This window comes from Polyodon spathula, chromosome 5 (genome assembly GCF_017654505.1).
Source record: "Polyodon spathula isolate WHYD16114869_AA chromosome 5, ASM1765450v1, whole genome shotgun sequence".
In the NCBI taxonomy this organism is placed as follows: Eukaryota; Metazoa; Chordata; class Actinopteri; order Acipenseriformes; family Polyodontidae; genus Polyodon; species Polyodon spathula.
In genome coordinates this window covers 51,843,373-51,869,948 of record NC_054538.1, presented here as the reverse complement: position 1 = coordinate 51,869,948, position 26,576 = coordinate 51,843,373, and the positions used below count along the sequence as shown (strand labels likewise).

Genomic DNA, 26,576 nt, shown 5'->3' with positions numbered 1-26,576 from the left:
CATGAATTAGCAATAAAGCCAATGCCTGGCTTCAGCACAGGCTGGAATCGAGGCTGCTGGTTGACAAATAAAAACTGCATTTTCTGAATAAATGAAGTTAAATGTATTTTTTCTTTCTCTGGCCAATAATTATTAACTGGATGTGAATCTTATTTGACCAAAACCTATTATATTACACCAGCACAATCAAAAGGGACAATAATTGTCATTTCTATGTTGCACACTTAATTTACTGTATTGTCATATGTATCATATCCTGAAGTATAGTGATAAGTATCTTATTGTTAAGACACTGCCTATGCACAGCCCTATCCTTCAAATACCTCATCCTCAATGACGTCACACGCCAAATTGATTCTTGAGACGTCCACCTGGTGGGGCTCTGCCTTGAGCTTCCGGGCACGCAGGCTCCACAACTTGACGCAGGAGTTGTCGAAGCCGGCAGCTAACAGCTTGCTGTTGGCGGAGATCTCAGCGGAATTGAGCAGTTGGTCGGTGTTGTGAAATGCATAGAAGCAGACCGTGCTGAGTGACGGCGGCCCGTCCTTCACACGTTTGATACACTCTTGTAACGAGTTGCGGGCGGCTTCGTTCTGCAGGATGCTAGCAGGCACATCCCCAGGCTCCATATTATTGCTGGCTTCTCCTCGTGAAAAAACCCCCACACCGCTGGGGCCGCTACCATACAACTGATAGACAGTCTGCTGGGCAGAAGTAACCTCCACTTGGATGTGGGAGGCTAGCACCCTACAGAGAGCGGTGTTGTTCTCACTCTGGAGGTAGCGGAGGAGGTAGTTGTAGGCCTCATCAGTGAGGTGGACAACATACTTATTGTCAAGGAAGGCTCTAAGTTTTGGATTAGATGAGATATCCTGGACTGTCAGGGTAGTTCGTAACTGTTCTATAATGTCCTTCTGGTCAGTGTCCTGCAGGAACATGTTATGGAAGCGGCTATAAAAGCTGTCCACCGAGCTTTTTAGACCACAGTGGACCATGTCAAGGTGGAGGTAGACGAATAGGGGGTACAGCACCGAGGTCACTTCCCAGCTCCACTGCACATCTGTATCTGCAAGTTAAAAAAGCATAACAGAGAATAAAGTACAAGCTACTGTATATAATGAGACAGTAAAAAGCCACCAAGGAGTTCCGTGGCATCACAAAGAGATGTCACGGACCATCTAATTTATGTACAGTAGCTTGTACTTTATTCTGTATAATACCAGCACAAAAGAAAAAAGAAACACACAGATATAGTTAAACAAATCTTTTCTTTACTAAAAATCACTTTTAAAAAAAATAATAATAATAAAAATTAGGTGCTGTCGATTAGTATTTTGGCTAACATCACGTTCATAAAACCTTAAATGCTCTAGAGGATGTAACGTACAGTTTCATGTGAATGGCCTTTGGGCGGTGCTGCAACAGAGACTACCGGTTGCAGTTCACTGATCTCTGCCAAGCATGATCTGAGGGTGGCGAGATCGGAGATGAGTTTCCTTAGTGTTAGGATTTTGCTGCGGTGCTACAAAGTTCTGCCGTTTAAACTCTGGCACAACAGTAAATCGTGGGGACTTTTTTTTAAAAAAATTTTAACAAATAAGCTTTCTGTTTGAAAATGTGAACTTTCAAAGCACTTTGAAACTGTCAGATAATTTTTAAAAAGTTTTTAAAAGATCTTCATTCCTTATACATCAGATTGCACCTGTAATCAGAAATATCAGCGTGATCGGTCATCATAATAGGGATTACAGTATAGTACTGTCATCAGCAGTAGCCTGTAATCATAGAATTAAGAATAGGGTTTTATAGGGAAATACCAGTTACACTAGTATTATACATAAATAATGACAATCCAGAGACTGGAGTAAAACTTGTGACAAGAGATCTGACAATTTTAATAAGATACTAATACATCTATTGTATAAAAAATTAAAATGTGTCAGTTGTATTAATTTATTCAAAACAAGCTATCAATGTAAACTATGTATTATAATAATCAATTTAAACTACATATTACTTCCTTCAGTCTAAGACTTTGAGGTGCACATCCAGTACTTTAGAATTGAAAGCTTGAAAAATGCTAAATACATCCATGAACCCTTGACATCATAATGACATAACCTAGTTCCCAAGCTGATGTTTGATATAAAATACAAATATTGTGCTTTACTCACCAGTCAGAAAAGTTCGCAGTTGTCCAAACTGTATTTCATACTGCTGTGAGTCTGCCTGACAAGGGGCAGCAGACACAAAATTGGTACAACCTGACTCTGTTTGAACTGCAAGCAAAAGGAATCAATTGAGTTGGATCATAAACCATGCTCGTCACAGACATATCAGCGACCTTTTGAGGTCTGGTCACAATGGCAACAAGGGGAGACAGAGGATGTCAGCTTATCGCCTCATGTGACCACCCTGGGCAACACCCCAGCAACATGTCTCCCACTTAGGACTATGTTCTATTTTTCAGGCAACACGAGGGCAACATTTTCAGTACCAGCCAATCAAATTTGATAGTCAGACAGACAGTGTATAGGATGCATTCTGATTCCTGCATTTCATTCAATTAATTGTAGTCTATACATATGCAATACAGTGTGTATGTGGATAAACAAATGTTAATGTCGACGATTTCAACAACATATTTAAGCTATGAATACGATTCTACAATAATAAAATACACATGTAGCGTATTTGTTAAAATGTTTCATTTTAGAATTAATTTGCCAAATGTGTGCCATTTTGCAGTTTCTTTAAAAAAAAGAAATACATAAATTGATGCAATTCATTTCAATTGTTATTTATTTTGGTATTTATGTATTTATTTGTTTAGTTTGTTATAATGCAATTAGTACATTTTTATATCGTAGTCCTCTTTCACAGCAGGTTTATGTCTCGTGACAAAAACTTGCATTATGATTGGTTTGCATTGTGTTGCCAGCTTGTCGACCGCAGGCTTGTCTCCCGTGTGACCACCTCAAACTGCAAAGCAACGCGCAGACAACAAACGTGTTCCTCTTGTTGCTGTCGAGAAAAGTTGCCCGTGTGACCAGGCCTTTAAGAAAACAGCAGAGTATAATGTACAGCCTATAAACAATCTATAACATTTTTCACTTCAATACAATACATTTGAAACTAGTTATTAAGGTAATATGTATGTTTACTGTAGCTACTAGTAGACAGTAAACTGGACCAGAAACAAACATGCATGGTCAGATCTCTTGGGGGGGTCCAGCATAAGTTTCTGAATCTTACCTGTGAGGTTAGCTGCCATCTCCTCTACAGTCTGAGACAATTTCGGCCCCTTCAGAGGACCTTCTGAGTCTACATACTGCCGACGCTTGAGGTACTGAGCAACCGTGTACTGGAACTGCTCTGTACGTACTCGCTTCATGACCTGCACTCAAAAAATAAACAACCCAATAAACACTGTGGACTGCACAGCAGTGTTGAATGATATTCTCTCTTTTTACCAGTTTTACAAAGTGTAGACGGCAACAACCCAAAACAATGGCCACTTTTACTATTGTTAAAGGGATCAAAAGTTATCAGGTTTCCTTCCAGTATATGTGAAGTGTAGTAGGTTATTAATGGGTACGCAGGGGCCAGGTGGATAACAAGTATGGCAAAAGTACATGGGCTTGAGCTAATCTCAGTGTCAACTTAATCAATAGATCTAAAACTAAAGAAACATTGAATTGCTCAACATAGCTTCTTACAAACTACTAAAAGTCAGGCAGATGTTTGACTAGTACATGTATTAACAGAAAAACCCTATCAGCTTTCCCAGGTTTAAAAATGTTACTTTTTATTTATTTATTAATAAAAATCCAGGGGGGGGGGGGGGGGGGGGGGGGGGGGGGGGGCTTGCATTATAACACACTTTAAAAGATACTTCTTTGGGGTTAGTAGACTGTTATTAAGCAGTGGGACCTTGGCATGTGCATGGACCTTAAATGTTACAGTAAAAAAATTAGATAGAATAGTTTATGAAGAAATCTGAATCGCCCAACCAAACCACACATAAAGCAGGCAGAATAGTACTTTTCGTTAGTTATTTTTTAATGTGTACAAATTAGTCTGTATTTGTGTTTCACCTTACAGCAATACATAACCACTTTTCTCTACAGGTACTATGCTTTTCAGTATTATAATACAAATAAATCATTCCACAGATATATGTTTTATATGATTTGATTCCTAGTCATGCTAGACTGCAATGATCTGCCATCTGTCTCTACCCTACTCGACTGCAAATTACAATATACGCAAAATAAATAGTGTATTAGTAAATTATATTATAATGTGTGGTTCGCTTTTTCAGAAATTGTCACATTTATATAGAGTAACGGAAGAGAATATGCTGCAAAGTAATGTTCACTTTGAATATCACCACACCGCTTTTATTTTATTCCTTGTGTTAGGCCTAAAACAAGATTGCCGCTAGCTCAACTACTAAGTTCTCACTGCTCACAAACGTGTCCACATATTTGCAATAATGGTCTCACTTACTGCATGTCGTATTGTCAGCTCCCACTTTCACAAGCTGTTCAAAATAATGTAGTTTCTAAAGAAAATGTTGAAATTCGCTTTTCATGTCCTTCTTCAGCTCCATCATTCCTTCTCCATCCTGGAGGCTCGGAGCCGCGATTAGCCAATCAGAGACTCGTATCTATTAGTTCTGTCTGAGGGGAAAGGTCACTGTTCAAGACAAGGAACAGAGCTGTGTAAAATCACACGTGGAAGCGGGGTGAGTACAGATTGTAGTAATAAAGACGTGGAAAATACGATTTACCCCGAGTTTAGTTCTGATTTGGTCTTTTATTAAATTATATACGGTTTGCGCGTTACTTTAGATCTGTTGGTTTGTAGCATTGTTCATTGCAAAGTATCCAACCTACAGTAATATTATAATGTGCTTATAATACCAAAAAGATTGTTTCATTATTGCCTTTTTTTAGCTAGGTATATGCTGTAGTTGTATACGTATATAATTGGTTCAAAAGTTATTTTAGCGTTGAGAGTTACACATGTTGATATGATAATTTATTGCAATACTAATAAATGAACGATGCTGAAGTTAGCTTCTTGTTCTCCAGCTTCTTATTCGCATCCCGCACGTGTAACACAAATTGAATAAGTAACTGGGGTATTTCGGGGGTTAAACTGTTTTGGTCCAGTTATTTCAAAGTTGATTCTGAGAGGGGTAAACCATCTATGTCCCCCCGTGTGTATTTTTTTCCGGCCCAAAACCGATTTAACAGCGGGCAAACATGGCACAGGTTGCGCATTCCAGCTTCTTATTCGCATTCAGCATATGTAACACAAATGGAATAACTTTCAGCGGTTAAATTGCTCTTGACCACTGATTGCAAAGTTGATTCTCACAGAGGGGGAACCCCTCTACGACCTCCATGTGTATTTATCATAGCCTTAGTTTAACGTTTTAACTAGGCTTAGGGAGACAGGGTGGCTCGCATAGGCGCCTAACCACGGGGCAGAAGGGCCATGTGCCACCTCACTTTGACTGGGGGGGTCAAACTATATATTTTGCCCCTCCACATTTTTTTTTTAATGTTGTAATCGCCAATTGGTTTTATCCTGTTTTTCTCCCAATTTGAACTGCCCAATTGTATTTTTTTTGAGACTCAGCTCACTGCTACCACCCCCGCTCTGACTCGGGAAGGGCGAAGACGAACACACGCTGTCCTCCAAAGCGTGTACCGTCAGCCGACTGCCTCTTTTCACACTGCAGACCCACCATGTAGCCACCTCAGAGGTGCAGTCGGAGGACAACGCAGCTCTGGGCATCTTGCAGGCAATTCCGTAGGTTCCCGGCTAGACTACAAGGGTCGCTGGAGCGCAGTGAGCCAAGGACACCCTGGCCGATCTAAGCCCTCCCCTGGGTGGCGCTCGGCAATTGTTTGCCGCTCCTGTCCATGGCAGGCAGTGAAATAGCCTGGACTCGAACCGGTGACGTCCAGGCTATAGGGTGGATCCTGCACTCCACACTGAGTGCCTTTACCGAATGCGCCACTCGGGAGCCCCAAAATCAGCTTTCTGTATACGGTGCAGAACTAATTTATTTTAACATATTGTTTAGGGACGGTAGATAGTGGTATCTACACATATCGACAATAACAATCCAAAGCAAATTTGCGCCATTGTTATAGATTTTCTAACAAGTCTGGCATAAACAATTTTGGCTGCTACTCAATTAACCTCTTGTAAAAACAGAAAACCCTAAACTGCTTAACCTAAAAAAGAACAGCCCTATAGGTCCAACAGTAGCAGCCGCAGTTTACACCGCCTCAGAATTTTTGAGCGCATCATAAATTCCAGGTTTACTGACTCCATTTATGGAAATGTCCGGCCTCATTTTCTTAAGCAAATTGACTTCATCACTCACTGCCTTTCAGTTTGGCATCTGACACATTCTTCCCCTGGTCCAGTATACACTTCTTTGACCTGTGATGCATACCAGCCAGTCTGAGGGCGGGATCGCACACTGTATGCCACAGTGATTGGTGGACGTATTATTGGCGATCCAATCTAAACCGCAAATGAAGCCAAAATAAATTCCACTCCAATATGTCCCGTTAAAGAGATGTCAAAGAAAATATCAAAGGAATATTGGTGTTTCTTATGTGTTTAATTTAAAACCAGACATGAGGGCGTCCAGGTTTAATTCCTGCCACCCAGACACAGATGCCAATTCCTGGACTGTCCTGGTCAAACCCGGACAGGTGGCAACCCTAGTGTGGACGCATTAAGCTGGATTAATTAGAACGGTCTCGAGTATGGTTCTCAAGATCGGTTATTTAGTGTGGACAGTGCTTAAAGTACCATTTCATGTTTAGTCGGGCGTAATTCGTACACACACTATTGCTATTACAATAGTTCTGTTACAGGGCCTAGTTCAGGTTTTACTTTTAATCAGCTGATTTCCGTTTCATAATTTAGCTCAGAAAAAGCTGTTAATTACAAAACAATCTTTGCTTTTACCTTCATATCTTGCCTGAGCCTAATTCTGGTCCCTTTAATTTTATTTCAACAGAGCTGATAAATTGACATGAATTGTTCATCCCCGATCCTACTTTTAACTTGCATTTCATTTTTGCAGTCTCCCAATTTAACACTGTGCTTTTGTTATTTTCCCCACACAGACACAGAACACAGACACAGCGATGATGTTGCTGTTATTGGAAAGCAGAAAAATATGAAAACACACATAGATGAAGGCAACAAAGTGTTTAGATTCCTGTCTCGTTGTCATGCGAACAGTCTACTGTTAGTATATAACAAAGAAAAAAGTGTGTCTATGTTCATATGTATAGCTATACCAGACAGATATTGTTTAAATTACTATATGGCTTAGAGTTTAAACGTTCATAAAAATAAAAAAAAATTACCAAAATGCACATCCCTGGAGTTTATTAGCCTTTGTAACGCATGAACACAAAAGTTAGAAAATCTCTGGGTATACCATGGCTGTGCATCTACAAATCAGCATATTTACAGAGCACTAATCCAAAGAATGTGATTGAGATATATATATAGATATACACACACACACACACACACACACGTACAGTACCAGGCAAAAGTTTGAGTACACTTGCTGGGAACTAGGTTTTTTTCATAATTTCATAATGTTTTATGTCACATACGTTTCTGTAAATACTTGAAAATAAAAACATGTTACGATATACAAAACAAAACATAAGGAGTATCAAAGCAATGTTCAAGAATATAGAAAATTGTCTCCAAATCTTGGATTCCTCAGAATAGCCACCATTTGCCTTAATAACAGCCTCACAAACAGGAGGCATTCGGTTAACAGGTTTCAGCAGGAAATCACCCGACTTGGACATTCCCAGATATGTAGGGCACTTGTGGGTAGCTTTGCTTTGACTCTTGTGTCCAGTTCGTCCCATACAAGTTCTGTGGGATTGAGGTCTGGAGACTGGGCAGGCCAGGTCATTAGATTGAGTTGTCCTTCACTTCTTCGCCGTATAGTTCTTGCACAACTTTGAGGTGTGTTTCAGGTCATTATCTTGCTGAAGAATGAAGGACTGCCCAACTAGCCGTAATCCTGATGGAATGGCATGGCTCTGAGGTATGCTATGATAGCCATGCTGAGCTTGCCATGGACTTGGTAAAGATCACCAACTCTGTCACCAGTAAAGCAACCCCAGACCATGACTGCCTCCTCCATGCTTGACAGTGGGAACCACACATGCAGAACTCCTGCGCTCACCCTCTGCGTCTTACAAATACTCGGTGGTTGGACCCAAATATTTCAAATTTTGACTCATCGGTCCATAAGACCGACTTCCACTCCTCAAACATCCAGTTTCTGTGTTTTTTGGCCCAGGCAAGTCTCTTTCTCTTATTCTGCACTCTTAACAGTGGTTTCTTTGTAGCAATTTTTCCAGTTCAGCCAGCTTCACGCAATCTCCTCTGAGCAGTTGATGTTGAAACGTCTGTACTTCTAGTAGCATTTAGCTCAGCTTGTATTTCAGGGGCAGTTAATCGCCAGTTTTGCAGACTTGTGACTCGAATGAACTTGTTCTCTGATTCTGAGGTCACCCTTGGCCTGCCTGACCTTGTTCGGTCCTCATGAGTGCCAGTTTCTTCAAATCGTTTGATGGTCTTGGCCACAGCAGTTACAGACACTTGCAAAGTTCTTGCGATTTGTCTTACAGATTGACCTTCATTTCTTAAATAATTACATTCTGTCTTTTTTCTTTGCTTAACTGAGCGTATTTTGCCATTTTCTGCTCCATTACATTCAGGAATGACAAACTTGTGCCTATATTACCTACATTTATAGTAATCATGGACACTCACCTGTTAACAATAATTGGTGACAAAAGGTTAATTGGGTAACATGCTAGTTAACTCAGAGAACATCTAACAACGACACTTTTATACTTAGGCCAGTGTTCTAACACTGTGTTATACACATTTCAGACTTTCAACTGACTTACATTTTCATTTAAAAATTAAATTTTTGAATGCAATTCACTTATGATTACCAGCTTATATAAGTACATGTATCATATAATTAAATATTAAATGTTTATAGACAAGTGTATGCAGTTAAAAGCATAGATAAACATGAAAATATATATATAATATATATATATATATATATATATATATATATATATATATATATATATATATATATATTAAACATTTCTTTAAATGATCTGGAATTCTCTCTATTTTCCTAGTGCTGAATATGTTTGTTTTATGTCTAAAAGTTTATAATTTTGACAGAGTTTTCAACATGGCTGCAATTTACTCTGGCATTCATCTGAAACTGAAGGGTTCAAGAACACCATGGGAGGACAAACTCAAACTGGCTCGCTTCGCTTGGATCTCCCATCAGTGCTTCCTGCCCAATAAGGAACAAGTAAGAATTGAAATACTTGCAGGGTTTTCATGTAGTTTAGAAACTCCAAATTTTCCCTCAATTGTCCTGTGATTTGTCACGCACATATCATGCTACAGGGAGTGTGTGGCCAAAACATGGTACCTTAAAGGGTGGCTAAAACTCTTTATTCAGGTTTTTATTTTATATGCAACACCAATCAGTTTTTCAAAATATCGCCATTTTGACTCATAAAATTACTGCTTTGTAGTTTATTCATTTTATAAGTAAGGTTATAAAAAATACTGAAGCTACTACAAATTGAAGTGCATCTCTTTGCAATAAATAAATAACAAAGCCCTTTGTAAAGCATCAAAAGATATATTTTTCATCCTTTTCACTTTTGTTATCTTTGTGTTTGGTCATCAGATAGCTGATTGTTTTAAGCCTTGCTAAGCTTTTCTGTCCTTTAGCAATAAGAAGCAAGTCATTGTACACTAGCCTTAAAGAGTAAGTAGCGGGGCTCTGCAAGAAAGAGCGTTATACGTCCCACGTGTTGCTACAACTTTTTAAATGAAGTACCTGTAATTCTTCTTTTCATTAACATCCTGACAACTTCACACTTACACTGTATCAAAGGTATTTTTCTGCTCTGGGGTTTGAGATCTGAGGTGTGTCCTCTCTGATCACTGCTGGGAGGTGTAATTTTGTTTCCTACACCGTATTCCTGAAGATGCCCCAATGAAGCTTAGACTTTTCTGTCCCTTAGCAATAAGATGCCATTTACTGCACACTATCCTTAAGTAGCATCTGTCAATTTTGTAAATGTATTAAATTAGCATAGCTGGGAATTAATAATAATAATAATAATATGTAGTGGGAATTGTGGGGAAGAATGGTAGCCTATTGTAGATTTACTAGCAGTATTTAAAAAATGTACTGTACTAAATGTTTTGACTGGATCAGTTTTGTAACATTAGCCTAAAGTGTTGTAGTTTAGCTTCAGAATTGCTGAAGCGACGGTTCTGTAGGAAAACTTAGGTACATGTATAATAGGTTTATGATAAATATACATGGATATTAAACTGTCCTTTATTAAAATGTTTATATATATATGTGTGTGTGTGTGTGTGTGTGTGTGTGTGTGTGTGTGTGTATATATATATATATATATATATATATATATATATATATATATATATATATATATATTGTGTGTGTATGTATGTATTTGTCCCTTGTTTTTTTATATTATTTTTTTGGTGGCCAGATGAGGCAGGCTGCACTTGAACCTTCGTGGAAACCCAGTTTAAGAAAGCTGCATAATATCAGTAGTCGTTCAAAACCAAATTGGAAAGCAGACAGAAACACTTAAATATGCCCTCCAGTATCTTAATATTAATTAGGTAATTTCTATTTGGAAAAAAAATTCTCTCCCTAAAAGAAAACTACATGGAAACCCAAAAGGTACTACCAAAATAGCATGAGAAAAAGGTGAAAAGGTTGTTTTTTTTTTTCCCCATGGAAACACTGCAGTTGACACTTTAGTGAGCTGTTACATTTATATATAAAGTGCAATCACAGAAAATGTTAGTTGTTGTCTTCCGCAGTGAAGAGTGAGGTGATGGCGATATTGTTGCTGTACTTTTTTCAGAGCAATGAGTACTCACACAGCTCTCCACCATACAGATAGTCAATTTGTATTTGACTTCTCAGCTTTTGTATTTTGAATGTAATACTGAAACATTCTTGCTGAGGCTATTATAAATAGTTTCTAGTTGCTGTGAATTCTACAATAACAAAGACATTATACATATTAATAAAATACATAAATAATTTTACAATGAGTTATGAATGTAAACAGGTTATTGCAAAACTGTAGGCCAAAAGCCTGTTATTTCATTTTAGATTTATATGGTTACAATTGTTTAAATTAATGCCTTTGCGGTCACTTTAAAATATGGCCCCATGTCATAATAGAATAGGCAATATATCTTACTTATTCTGTCAACATTCACCCCAATGAGTTACCATCTCAGAGTTTTATGAAGCTGGAAATATAGGATATTTATTGGCAATACCTGCTGCTTGGGCATGGTAATTTTTTTTTTTTTTTTTTTTAATACAACTGCCCGCTCTCTTTTGAGGCCTGTAACTTATTATGAATGTATTAAGCATTTGCTTGACCATAGGTATATCTACAATTAATGACTTTCCAATCTCTAGGTACTACTGGACTGGGTCAGCCATTCCCTGATTGGCTGTTACAATAAAAAGCTTGAACTGAGTCAGGGTGTTTTGGCGGAACTGTGGGCCTACCTGGATGATATTCTGCACAGCAAGAAGCTACAGAATCTTACCAAGGAAAGGAAAACCATTAGCCTTCGCTTTGCAGTTGCACAGGTAAATAACTAGACCTATGTTACTATGGATTGTTATAAACAATTTCCAAACATAACATTATAATTGAGTACTGTTTTCCTACCAATTTAAGACGCACTTTTTAAACCATTTTTTCTTCTCAAAAATAGCCTGTGTCTTAAATGCAGATAAGTGATGCGTGTATTAAAATCAGCAACTACCCAAGTACACAAAACAGCAATGTGGCTGACTGCCAAGAAAAGACGATACAAAAATGTTCAATCTTGAATCATCCATGACATACAGACAACCATTTTCAAAGAAGCCTTATTAGCTTCCTGAGGAATTCGAAGAGGCGCTTTTTCAATTTCAGCGTGTCATTATTAGGCTCAGTTCTAACAAACTGTACCAGCTTGGACAGATCGGAAATGCTGATTAGACCCCCATATTTTTCGACATGCCAAGCCAGGGAGAAAAACAGGTGTGAGTAATGAGAAGCAGCACATCAAGGTAATGCTCTGTGAGATAGCAGATAGCTGCAGTCTGTCTCCATATGAGTAACTGAGGTTGTATCTTTGTAAGTGCATATTTATTTGATGTTGTATTTTTTCAAATTGAGGGTGGGAAATTTGGGCTGTGTCTTAAATTGAGTGCGTCTTACATTCTAATTTACTCTCATTGCCTGTAAAATTAGAGCTGCAATGTGTGGAATGGACCTATAGTAGTGTGTGTGAAACAAAACATCTTTAATTTCAGTATTTAATTTGTTTTTGTTTTTTGTTTGTTGTAGGTTATCAATGAACAAATCTTGGAATCCGTGTCACCAGACGCCCCTGTAAAACTATCCACATTGTTAAGTTGCTGCCAAGGCATTCTTTCCTCTTCTATGCTTTCAGTTATTTACACCACAAAGAATGAGCTGATGGTTGATCTTCTGAACAAGCTTTCCCTACTGGCTTGTTCTGAGCTGAAATCACAAGTTGCAGTGTTGAGGCCCCAGTTGTTTGAAGTCCTGCTCTTGACCTTTGACCACTACATGCTGGTGCAGAGGCAACAGACCAACCCAAACCGAATTTTCAGACAGGTCACTGCACAACTCTTTCAGCCCTGTCTTTTGCTGAGACACCTTTTGACAACAAGAGCCTGGGCTGCAGAAGATAACAGCACAGTCAGACATCACCTCAGCAGAGAGATCCGGAACAAAATAGATGTACTGCTGCATTCTGGAATCTTCCTGACTGACCACTTCTCATCTTACAAAGCGGAACTACTCCCAGCAAAAGAGGCTACTGGAGTGAAGAGAGGTCCAGTCCCAAAGGCTCTGCTGACTCCAGTCTGTGTAATACTGACCAAACTTTCAGATACTGAATTTTATGACCCATCGCTTCATTTTGCTGTCAAGGCCAATTCCCTCCCTTTGCTTTACAAGATTTCCCTGGATTCCTACTGCAAAAGTGGAGCAAATCAGCTTGTTGGTTTTTATATGTTTTCCAGATTTGTTACATGCTTAGGCCTTTCAAAGGAGAAGGACAGTGTGGAAATATTTAGCAAATCTGACTGGAGTCTTGCTCTCCTTGCGCTGGAGAACCTCCTAATTTCTACTTTGAGCAGTGACATTTACAATGTAGCTGTGGACAGACTACAAGATGGAGAAGCTCAATTTCACTTTTACCGAGATGTGGCCCAGCTGTTACTAAACCACCCGCAGCAGTCCATACCAGCATGGTATAGATGCCTGAAAGGGCTCATTTCACTTAGTCATTTAATAATTGAACCCGATCTGGACAAACTTGTGTCCTCTGCCTGGGTAGATGCTGACTGCAAAGATGCTCGTGTGCAAAAAGCTCAAGACTCTTTGCTCAGTACTTTGCTTCAGACATACACCAAGTTGAGGCAACTTCCGAGTCTCTTTCAAGAGCTTCTTTCTGTAATTTGCAAACCAGCGGCTGATGAGTTGAGGCAGCCTGTCTTGTCAGCTGGTCTCCTGAGGAAACTTTGTGAATGTCTTCTTGAACTACCACCCAACCAAGTTCTGGAAATCTGCAACATGATAATAGAGAAGTGCCAGAGCTGTTTAATCCCTGATGTAGATGGGAAAGATAACATTGCATTGAAATTGCTGTCGCTGAGTGTTCTGTTGCACTCTGTTATGTTCAACATGAAGAGCCTGGACAACACAACGCCAGTTCCAATTGTACATCGTTCCCATCGTCTTATGGGTGGAATGCTTGATGATATCTTAAAGCCTCTGCTGTTGCTTCTCCTCAAAGGTCACTCTCTGGAAGCTTTTTGGCTGCGTAAGGTATGTGAGGCATCTCTACTCTTCTGTTACACATGGGTGGAAATTAATACAATCTTTCAGATTCACTGTAGCAAGTACGTTTCCCCAGTTGGCCCAATGGAGGAGTGGGATTGCAGGATTCTCTTTCCTGGAATGGGTCTAGAGGATTGTTGTAGGATAACAAATATTACCAGTATGTGCAGCTCAATGAGTCAGTTGCTACTGGAACTTTTATCTCTCCAGAAAATGAAAAAGATTATTTTTCAGACTGATCTCTCGAAAGACGCTAATATTGAAGCCAGCCTACGAAAGGCAGCCAGCTATATTGTACAATCTGGGAGAGGTTCTTTATGCCAACCAAGCAGTGAACTCTGGAATAGACAAATCAGCAGAGTCGATGACAGTACTTACCCTGTTGCTCACTGGTTTCTGGTAACTACCAACCTTGGTGTGATGATGCCGTTTCTTTCTGAAGAGGATCTTTCCTACATAGCAGATTTGGTAATGAGCACTGTGCTTCTCCAGGATGTTTCAATAGGGCTAGATGACCAAGAAACATGCCTTTCAGTCTCTACCATTTCCAGACATTTGCTCAACAGTGTCCTTCTCCCAGAAATGCCAACCATGCATTCTGCATTCATTCAGTGTTTGTTGAAGAGGTTCATCCGTTTTCTCTGTACTTGTGAGGAAGGTGTGACAAGCAAGGTGCTCCAGTATTTGGAGAATGATGCCATGTGGATAGGGGACCAGAAAAAAGACTGCATGTCAGAAGCCATCTGCAAAACAGAGGAAGCCTCTCCATCTTGGAAGATAATGGAAACAGCTGCCCAGGAGATACTGACTTCAGCCAAGGTTTGTTCCCAAATGACTATATCAGGGAGTCAGTTTGAAAGCCTTATGGATTTATTAAAAGTTATGGGGGCTCTGAAACCTGATGGTATGACCCCTGCAGACCAATCTCGCTGTTTTCTTCTCTTGCTCTTTATTGCTACGAACCTGAAGCCTAGCTTTGACAGCGAGGCTGTGAAAACCATAGAGCAGTTGAATGAAACCTATCTTCTCCTCAGCTCCCTGCAATCTGGGAGGAATTTTGGGTCTGTCCTGAAGATCTTGCATGCTAGTGACATCCTGGAGGCAGTCATGGCCTCTCTGTTTTCACTGAGCAGCAAGGGTCTCTCCAGCAGTATTGAGAATCCAGCCTGGCTACATTTCCTTCAGACATTGCAGAACTTTCTAAAGGGCTTAATGCAGGTGATAATTGAGAGGAAAATAAGCACCCGTCTCAACTTGGAGAAATTCACATCCTTTCTGTTGAAATGTGATGTGTCAAAAGAAATGAAGTCAGGCCAACCACTGGAGACTTGGAGCCCAGGTTCTGGTCAGCTACTGGTGACTGCCCTGACTACATTGTGCCAGGTTATTATTTCCTGTCTAGCCCAGTACAAAAAAAACAAACAAATGGTTGAAACTCTGACCCATCTTCTTGAAGAGGTTGCTATCATATTGGGACCTGTCCTTCAGTCTTACATGAAGAGCAAGTACTGCAGCAGGCTGGGTCCGTCGTTCTTTGTTAACTCTGTGACAGTACTATTAGAAGCAGAGCTGACCCGAAGGTCACACAGAACTACAGAAGGAGACGATGCGCCAAAGGAGCCACTTCGGTATGCTGCCCTCTACAAGTACTTTAATCAACAGCTAATGAAAGAACTCTCCTCTTCAGAGCGACCTCTGGACTTCCTGATGTCTGCACTATGTTTCATGAAAGTCTTTTGTTCATCTGCAGTGAAAACTAGGGATAGGGGACTGGACGAAATCATCATATCAATTGTGCTAAGCCTTAGAAAGCTACTTTCAGGTAAACTTACCATTTTATACTGACCTTTATAATATTATATATCACACAATGTATATCTCATTCACACTTTATTTTTGACAATCTCTGCTTTCATTAAAGATGTACAAAAAATGCATTGCTTTAGAGTTGTAGGTAAGGGTAATGCTTTTCTTGTAAATACTAAAAGGAGTTCTCTAACCATTTAGGTTCTAGCATACATGGCAAAAGAGTAATGTTTGTGAAATGACACAAGTCAGAAGCTCAGCCAGCTTGATGGAGTAATGAACAAACCTTTTCTTGGATTGCTTCTCTCATTCAGACAGTGGTTCCCAAACTGTGCTTTGTGAGTGAACTCCAGGTGGTCCACAAACTTCACAAAGTCCCAAAGTTCAGTGTCACGGTTCTAAGCAACAAAACAAACAATTTGTGATGGTGTAAACACGATCATACTGAAGTGTCGTTCTGGGTCCATGATCGGGTAAACATAAAAAGCGCACTTCTTTTTCTTTGACTTGCTGGGGGACCATAATTTGCAGTACAGCTTGTTAACACATACCATTGGACAAGAGGAGGAGTTGAATTTCACTGCCTGCTTGTTTGTTTTTTCATGTGATGTCACTGAGACAGGCATTTAATTTGTAACAGGCGGAGACATTTTCAGCAGCACAGAGAAACCAAACATAACACAAGAACTTGTTACAGCTAAGAAAAAAAAAGAAAACATTGTAAATCCGATGTGTTTGACTTACAGGTACAATAAAACATTTATTCTGTCATGTGTTTTAATATATATGCTTATGTATAAATATCAAGAAACGAGTGGATATAAGCAGATATTATTTCATGAAAGAAATGTGTCATGTATGTTTTTTCCTGATAATAATGGAATCAATCAAACTATTATTTTATTTATAAATAATTATTTTGATTAAATAATTGAGATTAGTCTCCATTATTGCTTAAAGACCCTGAGAATAAATGTGTAGTATGTCATTGCAATCACGCAGGTGAAACAATGTCTTGCACTTTGCCCAAACATCAATATTTTTCAACAAAACCTCCAGTATTGTAAGGTCCCTCGGGTCATAGAATAAGACATAGTTATACATGTATTTCTAAGCAGAATACATAATAATAAAAAAAAATACTTTAACTTAAATTTTTAATTAAAATAGTGTTAAAATAAAAGCTAAAGGTTTATATGGTTTCTGAAGTACAGTAATCCCTCGCCAACCACGGAATTCATGTTTACACGGTTTTCCTTTTGTTTACCAATTTGCCAACCGCGGCATATAGATTTGTGTATACGTAGTTTTGCACAGAAACATATGACACATCCACATTCGCTTCCGTGCCATCTTGTGTATTCTTCCACGCTCCCATCACGCCAGCATCTCCCGATACCAGCATCATCTCTCGCTTTGTCTTGAGTACTAGTCGTTTTAGTATGTGTATGCAGTCTCGTTGCTCCATGTTAACTTAGCGTAATTGTCACCAGTCAACACCTGGCCTTCAACGTTAAGGATTCAAGGTAAGTAAAACATTGCTTTTTATTACATTAAAATTGCATTACTTTTTACATGTTACATTACCCTGTACGTTATAGTGTTTGTATTGTTTTTGTTACTGTGTTTTTCATTTGTTTAGTGAAGGAAAATGCAAATTAGATAGGATTTGATTAGTGCTAGTATTTGCCAACCACGGGGGTTTTCAAGAACTCAACCCCCGTAGTTGGCGAGGGACTACTGTACTTTATAATGTTCCCCTGAGTGTTCTGAAAAAAGGACACCAATTCTAAGATGCTACTGTAAAAAAATGATTTTTCGTGAATTTCTATAGGAAGCGTCAACTACAGCCAAAAAAAAACTGGTCTGCATTTTTCCCTTCATATCTGTTCGAAATGTAACCATTACCTCATGGGTATTAGTTATTTGATACCGTCTAACCTGAATAGATATTCCACAGCTGTACATAGTGCCTGCCCACGAGGGCATAAAAGAGACTGCTGACACTCAATGTCATAATTTTTCCTTTCATCGCCTGTGAGAGCTAGAGATCTACAAACAGAAAAGTGACACACATTGTTATGTCTGATTGTTCACTTGTTTATAACTTAATGCGATTGTTTTTATGTGTTTTAGTAAAAATGACTTCACATATTGTGCACTCCACTGTGGTTGTTCGGTAATCCCTTAGTGGCCTTGTGCTCCTCGTGAACCCGGCGGCTCTGCTGCTCCTTCCCCAGGATCGAACGCCTTATGCCAGCTACTGGTGCTCTCTTGTAACCCAAAGTGTATATTATAAAAAATATATTAAAATAGCGGTAACTGTTTGATTACTGTTTTGTGAGAGAACAAATAGTTCTCTCTCTTGTATTTTCTGTCTTTTTCCACAGAAATACTATTCAGCTGCTGGGCTCAGCTGTCCTGTGTTGACAGAAACACAAGTGCTGGGTCAATCTGCTTGCAGCTTTTTCCACAATGTCTCTATACCACATTAAGATCTGCTTGCAGAGTTACTGTGAAGATTTTTAGGGCTCTAGCAGTAGGCTTTCTTTGGGTTTTGGTTTATTTAGCCAAAAAGTCATAGGTGGACATCCCTATATTGCTCTCTCTATTGCTCCTGTAGGTCCCGGACCTGCTCTATGAAGACTTTTAGGGCTATAGCAGTAGGCTTTCTTTGGGTTTTGGTTTGGTTAGCCAAAAAGTCATAGGTGGGCATTCCTATATTGCTGATTTAAGAGGGCCACGGACATTTTGAATGTTCAATGGCCTGTAGATGATGAAAGGAAACACATTTTTGAGAATGCTCCCACTTCCTCTCCGGTGTCTCCTCCGATACACCCTTGTATCCTCTTTGAGGTGCATTCATCCTGGGGTCACCCAGATACAGCACCTGCTGCTTCACGTTCTTTGGGAACACTGTAATCTTGGCTTGGCTGGTTTTCCACCAGTAGATGTCACTACCGCATCATTGGTGCATTGGACCATGTACGAATTTTGGGTTTTACCGTTTGGCCTCTCTTTAGCCCCCCCAGTGCCTTTTCAAAATGCATGGAAGCTGTTCTGGCCCCCAGCTTCCCATGGCCCTCCCTTTGGTCAGCAGCAGGGTTTTTCAGCCTGTATTGCACTGCGGCCATCTGCTAATTATGTCCCGGCACTGTCTGCAGGCTCTATCCTGGTGGACACAGCTTGCTCGCTTATGCTTAGGCTTAGTGCTGGGCACTGTTACCAGGAGAGAGTGTCACTACAGATAGGTCCAGCCTCGGATGGGGCAGTGCCTTCATATAAATATTCTGGAACTGCAGGCAGTTTTTCTAGCCTTGCAAACCATTTTTTACAGGAGGTTCGGGGCAGACATGTGCTTATCCAGACAGACAACACTACTGTGGTGGCATACATAAACCACCAGACTGACCTCAGGTCCCCCAGTCTCCATGAAGTAGATTTCAAGCTATTGCTTTGGGCGCACCATCACCTCCTTTTGCTGCGGGCAGTACATCTTTCAGGGGTTACAAATTGGGCAGCAGACCTCCTTTCAGGGACAGTCCCCAGTGCCTCAGAATGGGGTATTCATCCAGAAGTGGTGAACCTCATTTGGAAATGGTTCAGGAGAGCACAGGTGGACCTGTTTGCCTTCCAAGAATCAACCCATTGCACCTTTTGGTTCTCAATAACGGGAACCGGGGTCCCGCTGGCAATAGATGCCTTGGCACACCAGTGTCCGAGGCAGCTTCTGTATGTCTTTCCTCCACTAGCCATGCTCCTGCTGTGCTTAGAAAAGATCAGACAGACCAGGCCAGGGTGTTAATAGCCCCTTATTGGCCTAGGACTGTCGTTTTCAACCCTGACAGCTCCTGAAAGGCCAACCAACTTCTATTCCAATGATGTTTTGTAGTGATTTTGTGTCTCCTTGCTTGCAAATTGTAACTTAAATCAGATAATGTTAATAAAAAAAATAACAATTGCTCTTCCCATTATATTTTAATGACACAGCTCCCTGGGTATCTGCTAATGATATTTGCAGTCTGGAAACCTATTTGAAGAACTTAATAGCTGAGCTGACAGCAAGTTGTACCACAGAACAGTTTTACATCATCATGAAGCTGATCGCTGAGGGCCTTGAAGTCACTAACATTTGGAAAGGCAACCACAGGGTAAGGTAGATGGCTTTTTTTGCAAAATGTTCTTTTTAAAACTAAAAGTAAATCTTCCACACATTTTGGAATCCCTTTTTTTTTTTTTTTAAGTTTTGATCCTGCTAAATATCCACATTAAAATAGACGGTGGGAACCTATGTGCTAGTCCTTGAAAGTTTATGAAGCACAGTAAACATGAAATATACTCCAATAATACTTTAGCTTCAAATGTCATGCCTTTTTTTCCCCATGAATGTTTGTGGTGTTTGCATTTACTGCATGTTTCTGGGTTATGTTGCTTCCATATTGAGTTATCATTTTGCTCTAAGCCTGCCTTTACCTGACTTTGTCTGTAGCTTGTCTTGATATCCTTGCCGGCCCTGAACAGCACTCCTCATTCCAATCAAGTCGTGTGACAATGGGATTTTTCAATTTGCTAGGAGCTGTTTTTAATAAATGAGAAGGCTGTTCAGTCCCAGCACTTAGGATTCTCCAGACCAGCCCAAAGCCAGCTAAACTCAGTTTTGGCACAACAGAACCCTGAACCATTCAGACAGATTGTAAACACTGTAATATAGTAAGTAAAAAGGCAATTCAATGACAACAAAGTTACTTATTCTTAAACAAGTAGAACAAGTACAATAACTGCATTTAATGATTAGTTGATGAATTCAGAACATATTCCTGGCCATGTCATCACAAACTGAAATGTTTCTTGATTGTCTAACCTAATTAACAACCAGTTTACTCCTGCAAAAAGCACCTCATTCTAGAGGTTAATTTAAAATGTACACAGTCGGGGCCGAATTCACCCTTTTGCAGTCCATTTATTCAGCGCACGTCAGGCGCGCCCGGTCAAATTTATTTTCACACGCGTGGTTTAGAATATATTTTTTTCAGAATAACAGGTTCAATACTGTATCTACAGCCAAGCTCCACCCCTTGTTCGCTGTATTTCACATACCTCTTTATAGACATGCATACTGATAAATCCTCTCCTGATCACTCGTTTTATCACCAAACTCGTCAATAATGCAATCCAAGTGATTATTTTATTACTATAACATCTCCAAAAAGCTCTGCAAATGTCTGTGATATTCTTTGAGCGCTGGATGCAGAAGCAGCTACCTCCTTTATGTCCGTGTTATCTCTGTAATGCATGGGGCTATGAGATACGCCCTTTTATTTATTTTTGTGGTTTAATTCTGCTACTATCGGTCTCACTGTGCCACTAAAGGTTTTCTCTGCTTTTTCCGGAGAAAAAACGACTAGAGACCTGTGCTTTATGTCTTTTTGATGATGTCGGACGGGGTCCATCATTGTAATGGAAAGGGAAAATTGTATGTAGGCATTGGGAACGGAATTGGCATTTTGGAAATGGAATTCTGCTTTGCAACTGCACCTTTATTTTAAATTTAAAAAAAAATAAATAAATAAATTAATTAAAAAAAAATGGTGCAAACCGTCTTTTGCCGCTGTTATTCTCCTATAAAAAATAATGGATTGCTATGAAAACTACACTACCCAGAAGCCCAGCGATGACGCTTGTATAAAACGTTTTTGTATGTTTATTTTGATCATTGGATAATGAGAAAACAAGTGGCTTTGTGGGCGTTACGCTGATGGACTGTCTGTCTCAGGTTGTTTAAAAAAGCAACTAGCTGTTTTGTGAGAGTTTAATTCTGTGAAATAATTTTAGAGTTGTTGTGACAGGCTGGCGAGTGGTGACGTCAGGCGAGAATGCAGGAAGCAAAACAAACGCAAGGTATTACAGGGCAAAAAGACACACCGTCCGCCATTTATTAAAGACACAAAACATTGCTCACAGAGCGAAACAAATATTTAAACAAAAACAATTCACAAACACAAAACAAAACCTATATAGGCTAGGCAATCGCCTTCACTCTTCATATATATTCTTTTACTTTTAAATTTCTCTATATATAGATATATAGATATACACTGTGTGTACAACACATTAGGAACACCTTCCTAATATTGAGTTGCACCCCCTTTTGCCCTCGGAACAGCCTCAATTCGTCGGGGCATGGACTCTACAAGGTGTCAAAAGTGTTCCACAGGGATGCTGGCCCATGTTGACTCCAATGCTTCCCACAGTTGTGTCAAGTTGGCTGGTAGTGGATCTCTACTCCGAATAATTTGTTCCATCTCATCCCACAGATACTCAATTAGATTGAGATCTGGTGACTGGGAAGGCCACTTCATAAGCTGAATTCACTGTCATGTTCGTGGAACCATTCCTGGACAATCCTAGCCTTGTGGCATGGGGCATTATCCTGTTGAAAAAATCCATTAACAGAAGGGATGCACCTGATTGGCAGTGATGTTCAGATATCCTGTGGCATTCAAACGTTGCTCCACTTTTATCAAGGGGCCCAATGTGTGCCATGAAAACACACCCCACAGCATCACACCACCACCACCTGCCTGCAATGTTGACACGTGGCTTGATGGATGCATGTACTCATGTGGTTTTCTCCATACCCTAGTCCTCCCATCAGCGTGAAACAGCAGGAACCGGGATTCATCAGACCAGACAATGTTTTTCCAATCCTCCAGTGCCAGTGTTTTCATTCTTTAGCCCACTGCAACCGCAGTTTGTTGTGTTTGCTGAAAGAAGTGAAACTGTTAGGTCGTCGGCTGCCGTACGCCATTCGTGTCATGGTACGACAAGTTGTGCATTCTTTTATGGGTCTTTTGGCACCAATGTTGTACTAGACTGTCTGTTGCTCAGCACAATTCCTGTCAGCCTCCTTTGGCCTCTTTCATCAATGAGCCGTTCGACCACTGGTCTGCCGTTTGCTGGATGCCCTTTGGGTGGTGGACCATCCTTGATACCCAAAAAAAAAAAAAAATTGTTACATGGTGTAATCACAAGTGAATTGCATTCAAAAATTTAATTTTTCAATGTAAACCTTGTCAATTTCAATGAAATGGTCAATGAACTTACCTAATTAACTTTTTGTCACCAATTACTGTTAACAGATGAGGGTCCATGATTACTATAAATATAGGTAGCATAGGCACAAGTTTGTCATTCCTGAATGTAAGGGAGCAGAAAATGGCAAAATACGCTCAGTTAAGCAAAGAAAAAAAGACAGTCTGTAATTACATTAAGAAATGAAGGTCAATCTTTAAGATAAATCACAAGAACTTTGCAAGTGTCTGTAACTGCTGTGGCCAAGACCATCAAATGATTAGAAGAAACTGGCACTCATGAGGACCAAACAAGGTCAGGCAGGCCAAGGGTGACCTCACAATCAGAGAATAAGTTCATTCGAGTCACAAGTCTTCGAATCCGGCGATTAACTGTCCCTGATTTCCTAATTGCTTATGCCTCAAAAGTATAGAAAATGGCTATTATTCCCCACAAACTTTGCTTTTTTGACCAGGACAGTGATATTTTGAAATTTACCTATTTCCAATGAGAAAACGGTCTTTTCGTTCACATAAAGTCAGAAAAAAACAACATATGAATCCAAATTAACATGTATTTATACTAAAGTAATACAAAAAATGACTACAAAAGATTTAGAAGTGAGTAGTTTTTCGGGATTTACGATTATACTGTAAATCACTTTCACGAATCAGCCCCTAAATGTAGTCTCCCATCATGTTCTCGTTATACTGTCCTTGGTAGCGGCGTTCAAAGTCCAGTATAACCTGGTGGAAGCACTTGCCTTGCTCCTCCGAGTATGCTCCCATGTTCTCCTTGAATTTATCAAGATGAGCATCAAGGATATGGACTTTGAGGGACATCCTACAGCCCATTGTGCCGTAGTTCTTCACCAGAGTCTCAACCAGCTCCACATAGTTTTCGGCCTTGTGATTGCCCAGGAAGCCCCGAACCACTGCGACAAAGCTGTTCCAAGCCGCTTTCTCCTTACTAGTGAGCTTCTTGGGGAATTCATTGCACTCCAGGATCTTCTTTATCTGTGATCCGACGAAGACACCGGCTTTGACCTTTGCCTCAGACAGCTTAGGGAACAAGTCTTGAAGGTACTTGAAAGCTGCCGACTCCTTATCTAGAGCTCTGACAAATTGTTTCATAAGGCCCAATTTGATGTGCAGTGGTGGCATCAGCACCTTCCGGGGGTCCACCAGTGGCTCCCACTTGACGTTGTTCCTCCCCACAGAGAACTCGGTCTGCTGTGTCCAGTCCCGCCTGTGGTAGTGCGCCTTGGTGTCCCTGCTGTCCCAAAGGCAAAGATAGCAGGGAAACTTGGTAAAACCACCTTGGAGACCCATCAGGAATGCCACCATTGCAGCCTCTTGATGCCATCTCAGAAAAATGCAGATATGTATCCACTTAGGCAGCTGGAACTAAACTGAACTGGTGGGCTTAAGGCCCCTGTATTTATACTACTATTTATATTACCAGAAAGTTCTAGAAAGTTTACTCAGCACTGAATCTATCTGAAATGTTCTGGAAAATAGGTACATTTCAAAATATCACTGTCCTGGTCACAAAAGCAAAGTTTGTGGGGAATAATAGCCATTTTCTATACTTTTGAGGCATAAGCAATTAGGAAATAACACTTACTACCCAGGAACAAAAATTGTGTTACATAGTGTTATCAGCTTATATAAGTGGTTGAGGAAACCTTTAGTTTTATAACTTATTATTTCTAATTTATCAATAACTGTTTAATAGTTTTATGTGCTCAGTGATTTTTAGTTTTTTTTTACTCGTGCTGCTATAACATGGCTCTCTACTCTAGCTACTGTAATAAGAACAGAAAATGGTGAAAATTGTAGATTCAACAATGAGTGGAGCAATAAATACATTTATTTTACCAGCTGTACTGAACGCAAAGCCAATGTGTTTATTGTGCAATGAATGTGTGTCAGTAGTTAAGGAATACAATATGAAAAGGCATGTTGAAACCAGACAAGGAGCTTTTGGAAATACGTATCCAATATGTTTCTTAAATACTCAGGCCCGCCTACCTCTAACTTTTTTCCAGTCTGTCCCCCTTAAATTAAAACAACTAGTTGAAGAGCCCTGCTCTAACTACGGCAGCTTTGTCTGTCCAGGGTATACGAGAAACGCATGCAAGCAGTTTTACAGCAAGTACAGCATAAACCACTCCGCATTGTGGCAGATGAATGTACAGATGGGAGAGATACAAGTGCACATCCTGAACATTGTATTTAATTTGTAATTTTTTGAAAATTATATATATTTTTTTTTTAATAATGCCCCTTGTTTTCGACTAGTCTGTATATTGTAATGCCAGCAATAAGCTGTTTTTTTTTTTTTTTTACTGCAGTATCTCAGGGACCTAAATTTTTTTTAAAAAATCAGTAGATTTTTACTGTAAAAATGTTATTTACATTCAAATTCAGTTGTTAATTCTTAATAAATTGGTAAAAACGGAAAAAGCGGAATTGGTCATTTTGAAAAACAGAATTTGCCATCCCCATAATCGAAAATCAGGAGCACTATAAATGGAGCAGGGGAGCAGAGCAGGGTAGTTGCTGGAGTGGAGCATGGAGCGAACATTTCCAGCCCGTTCTTTCACCACACTGAGAAGAACGGAGTATGGAGTTTGCACAAAAAATTTAAACAAGAAGGTGATAAATACAGATGCAGTCACTACAATATTTTCCGTCATGTCTGTGCATTTTAACCGTAAATTTTCCGGTTTCAAAACAAAATTAGGCACTTATGTTTTGCAGACTTGAGAATTGCTTTTTTCTTTTATATTCAATGTGATTGGTGTTGCAGTTTATAATTCATTATGGAGAGAAAAATATATAAATAGATTTGTGCAGCTGCCATATAAAAATGTGAGAAATGTCATCAGTGTGTCCACCTGTCTGCAGTCATTACATAGCCTATATTGTTCTTATACAGTTCTATGGTTATGCACCATACAGCGCTCCAAACACGGTTAATATTTGCTGCACTCTTAAGGATAGTTCGTAGACTACTACATGGTGGTCCGTCAGCCCTGTTGAGACACACTAGTGTTTGTGGGCTGCTTTGAGCTCCCTATGAGATATTCGGATACAACCAAACCCAGTGTAAAGCTAATTTGATATGAATCATGCAAAGTTTGAAACATGTGAGTGCACCGTACACGACATCAGTCTCAGGCAGTAAAGTACAAAAGCATTAGCAAGTGCATATATATATATATATATATATATATATATATACACACACATACAGTACTGTGCAAAAGTTTTAGGCAGGTGTGAAAAAATGCTGTAAAGTAAGAATGCTTTCAAAAATAGACATGTTAATAGTTTATATTTATCAATTAACAAAATGCAAAGTGAGTGAACAGAAATAAAATCTACATCAAATCCATATTTGGTGTGACCACCCTTTTTTATATAATTTACACAGTGTATCTGTAATGCAGGCCACCTTATTTGTCACAATGCACTGTCTTCTCTGCAAACCAGCATGTTACTTTCTTGTTTCAGGATGTTCTGTCAGCTGTGACGTTAATCAGGGTGCTAGTTAGCTGCTCTCTACAGGGAGACTGTGAGAAGGCTTTCTGGTATACTGCTCCTCAGATGATCACTGCTTTAGTTGTAAGTACAT

At 39.6% G+C, this 26,576-nt stretch overlaps 2 protein-coding genes across 4 annotated transcripts in view; one reads left to right on the top strand and one right to left on the bottom strand.

Moving 5' to 3' along the window:
• LOC121316045 (TAF5-like RNA polymerase II p300/CBP-associated factor-associated factor 65 kDa subunit 5L) overlaps positions 1–4,635 on the bottom strand; it is a 28,694-nt gene extending 24,059 nt beyond the window's left edge. For both annotated transcript variants that reach the window (XM_041250749.1, XM_041250748.1), the window contains exons 1-4: positions 4,513–4,635; positions 3,256–3,397; positions 2,175–2,279; positions 324–1,066 (exon numbers count right to left, since the gene is read on the bottom strand). In XM_041250749.1, the coding sequence (XP_041106683.1) occupies positions 324–1,066; positions 2,175–2,279; positions 3,256–3,394 (987 nt within the window). In that variant the 5' untranslated portion in view covers positions 3,395–3,397; positions 4,513–4,635. The remainder of the gene's footprint in view (positions 1–323; positions 1,067–2,174; positions 2,280–3,255; positions 3,398–4,512) is intronic.
• Positions 4,636–4,709: 74 nt separating this feature from the next.
• The window catches only part of urb2 (URB2 ribosome biogenesis homolog), a 39,899-nt gene continuing 18,032 nt past the window's right edge, over positions 4,710–26,576 (top strand). For both annotated transcript variants that reach the window (XM_041250746.1, XM_041250747.1), the window contains exons 1-6: positions 4,710–4,750; positions 9,289–9,424; positions 11,609–11,785; positions 12,534–15,879; positions 19,854–20,014; positions 26,456–26,566. In XM_041250746.1, the coding sequence (XP_041106680.1) occupies positions 9,299–9,424; positions 11,609–11,785; positions 12,534–15,879; positions 19,854–20,014; positions 26,456–26,566 (3,921 nt within the window). In that variant the 5' untranslated portion in view covers positions 4,710–4,750; positions 9,289–9,298. The remainder of the gene's footprint in view (positions 4,751–9,288; positions 9,425–11,608; positions 11,786–12,533; positions 15,880–19,853; positions 20,015–26,455; positions 26,567–26,576) is intronic.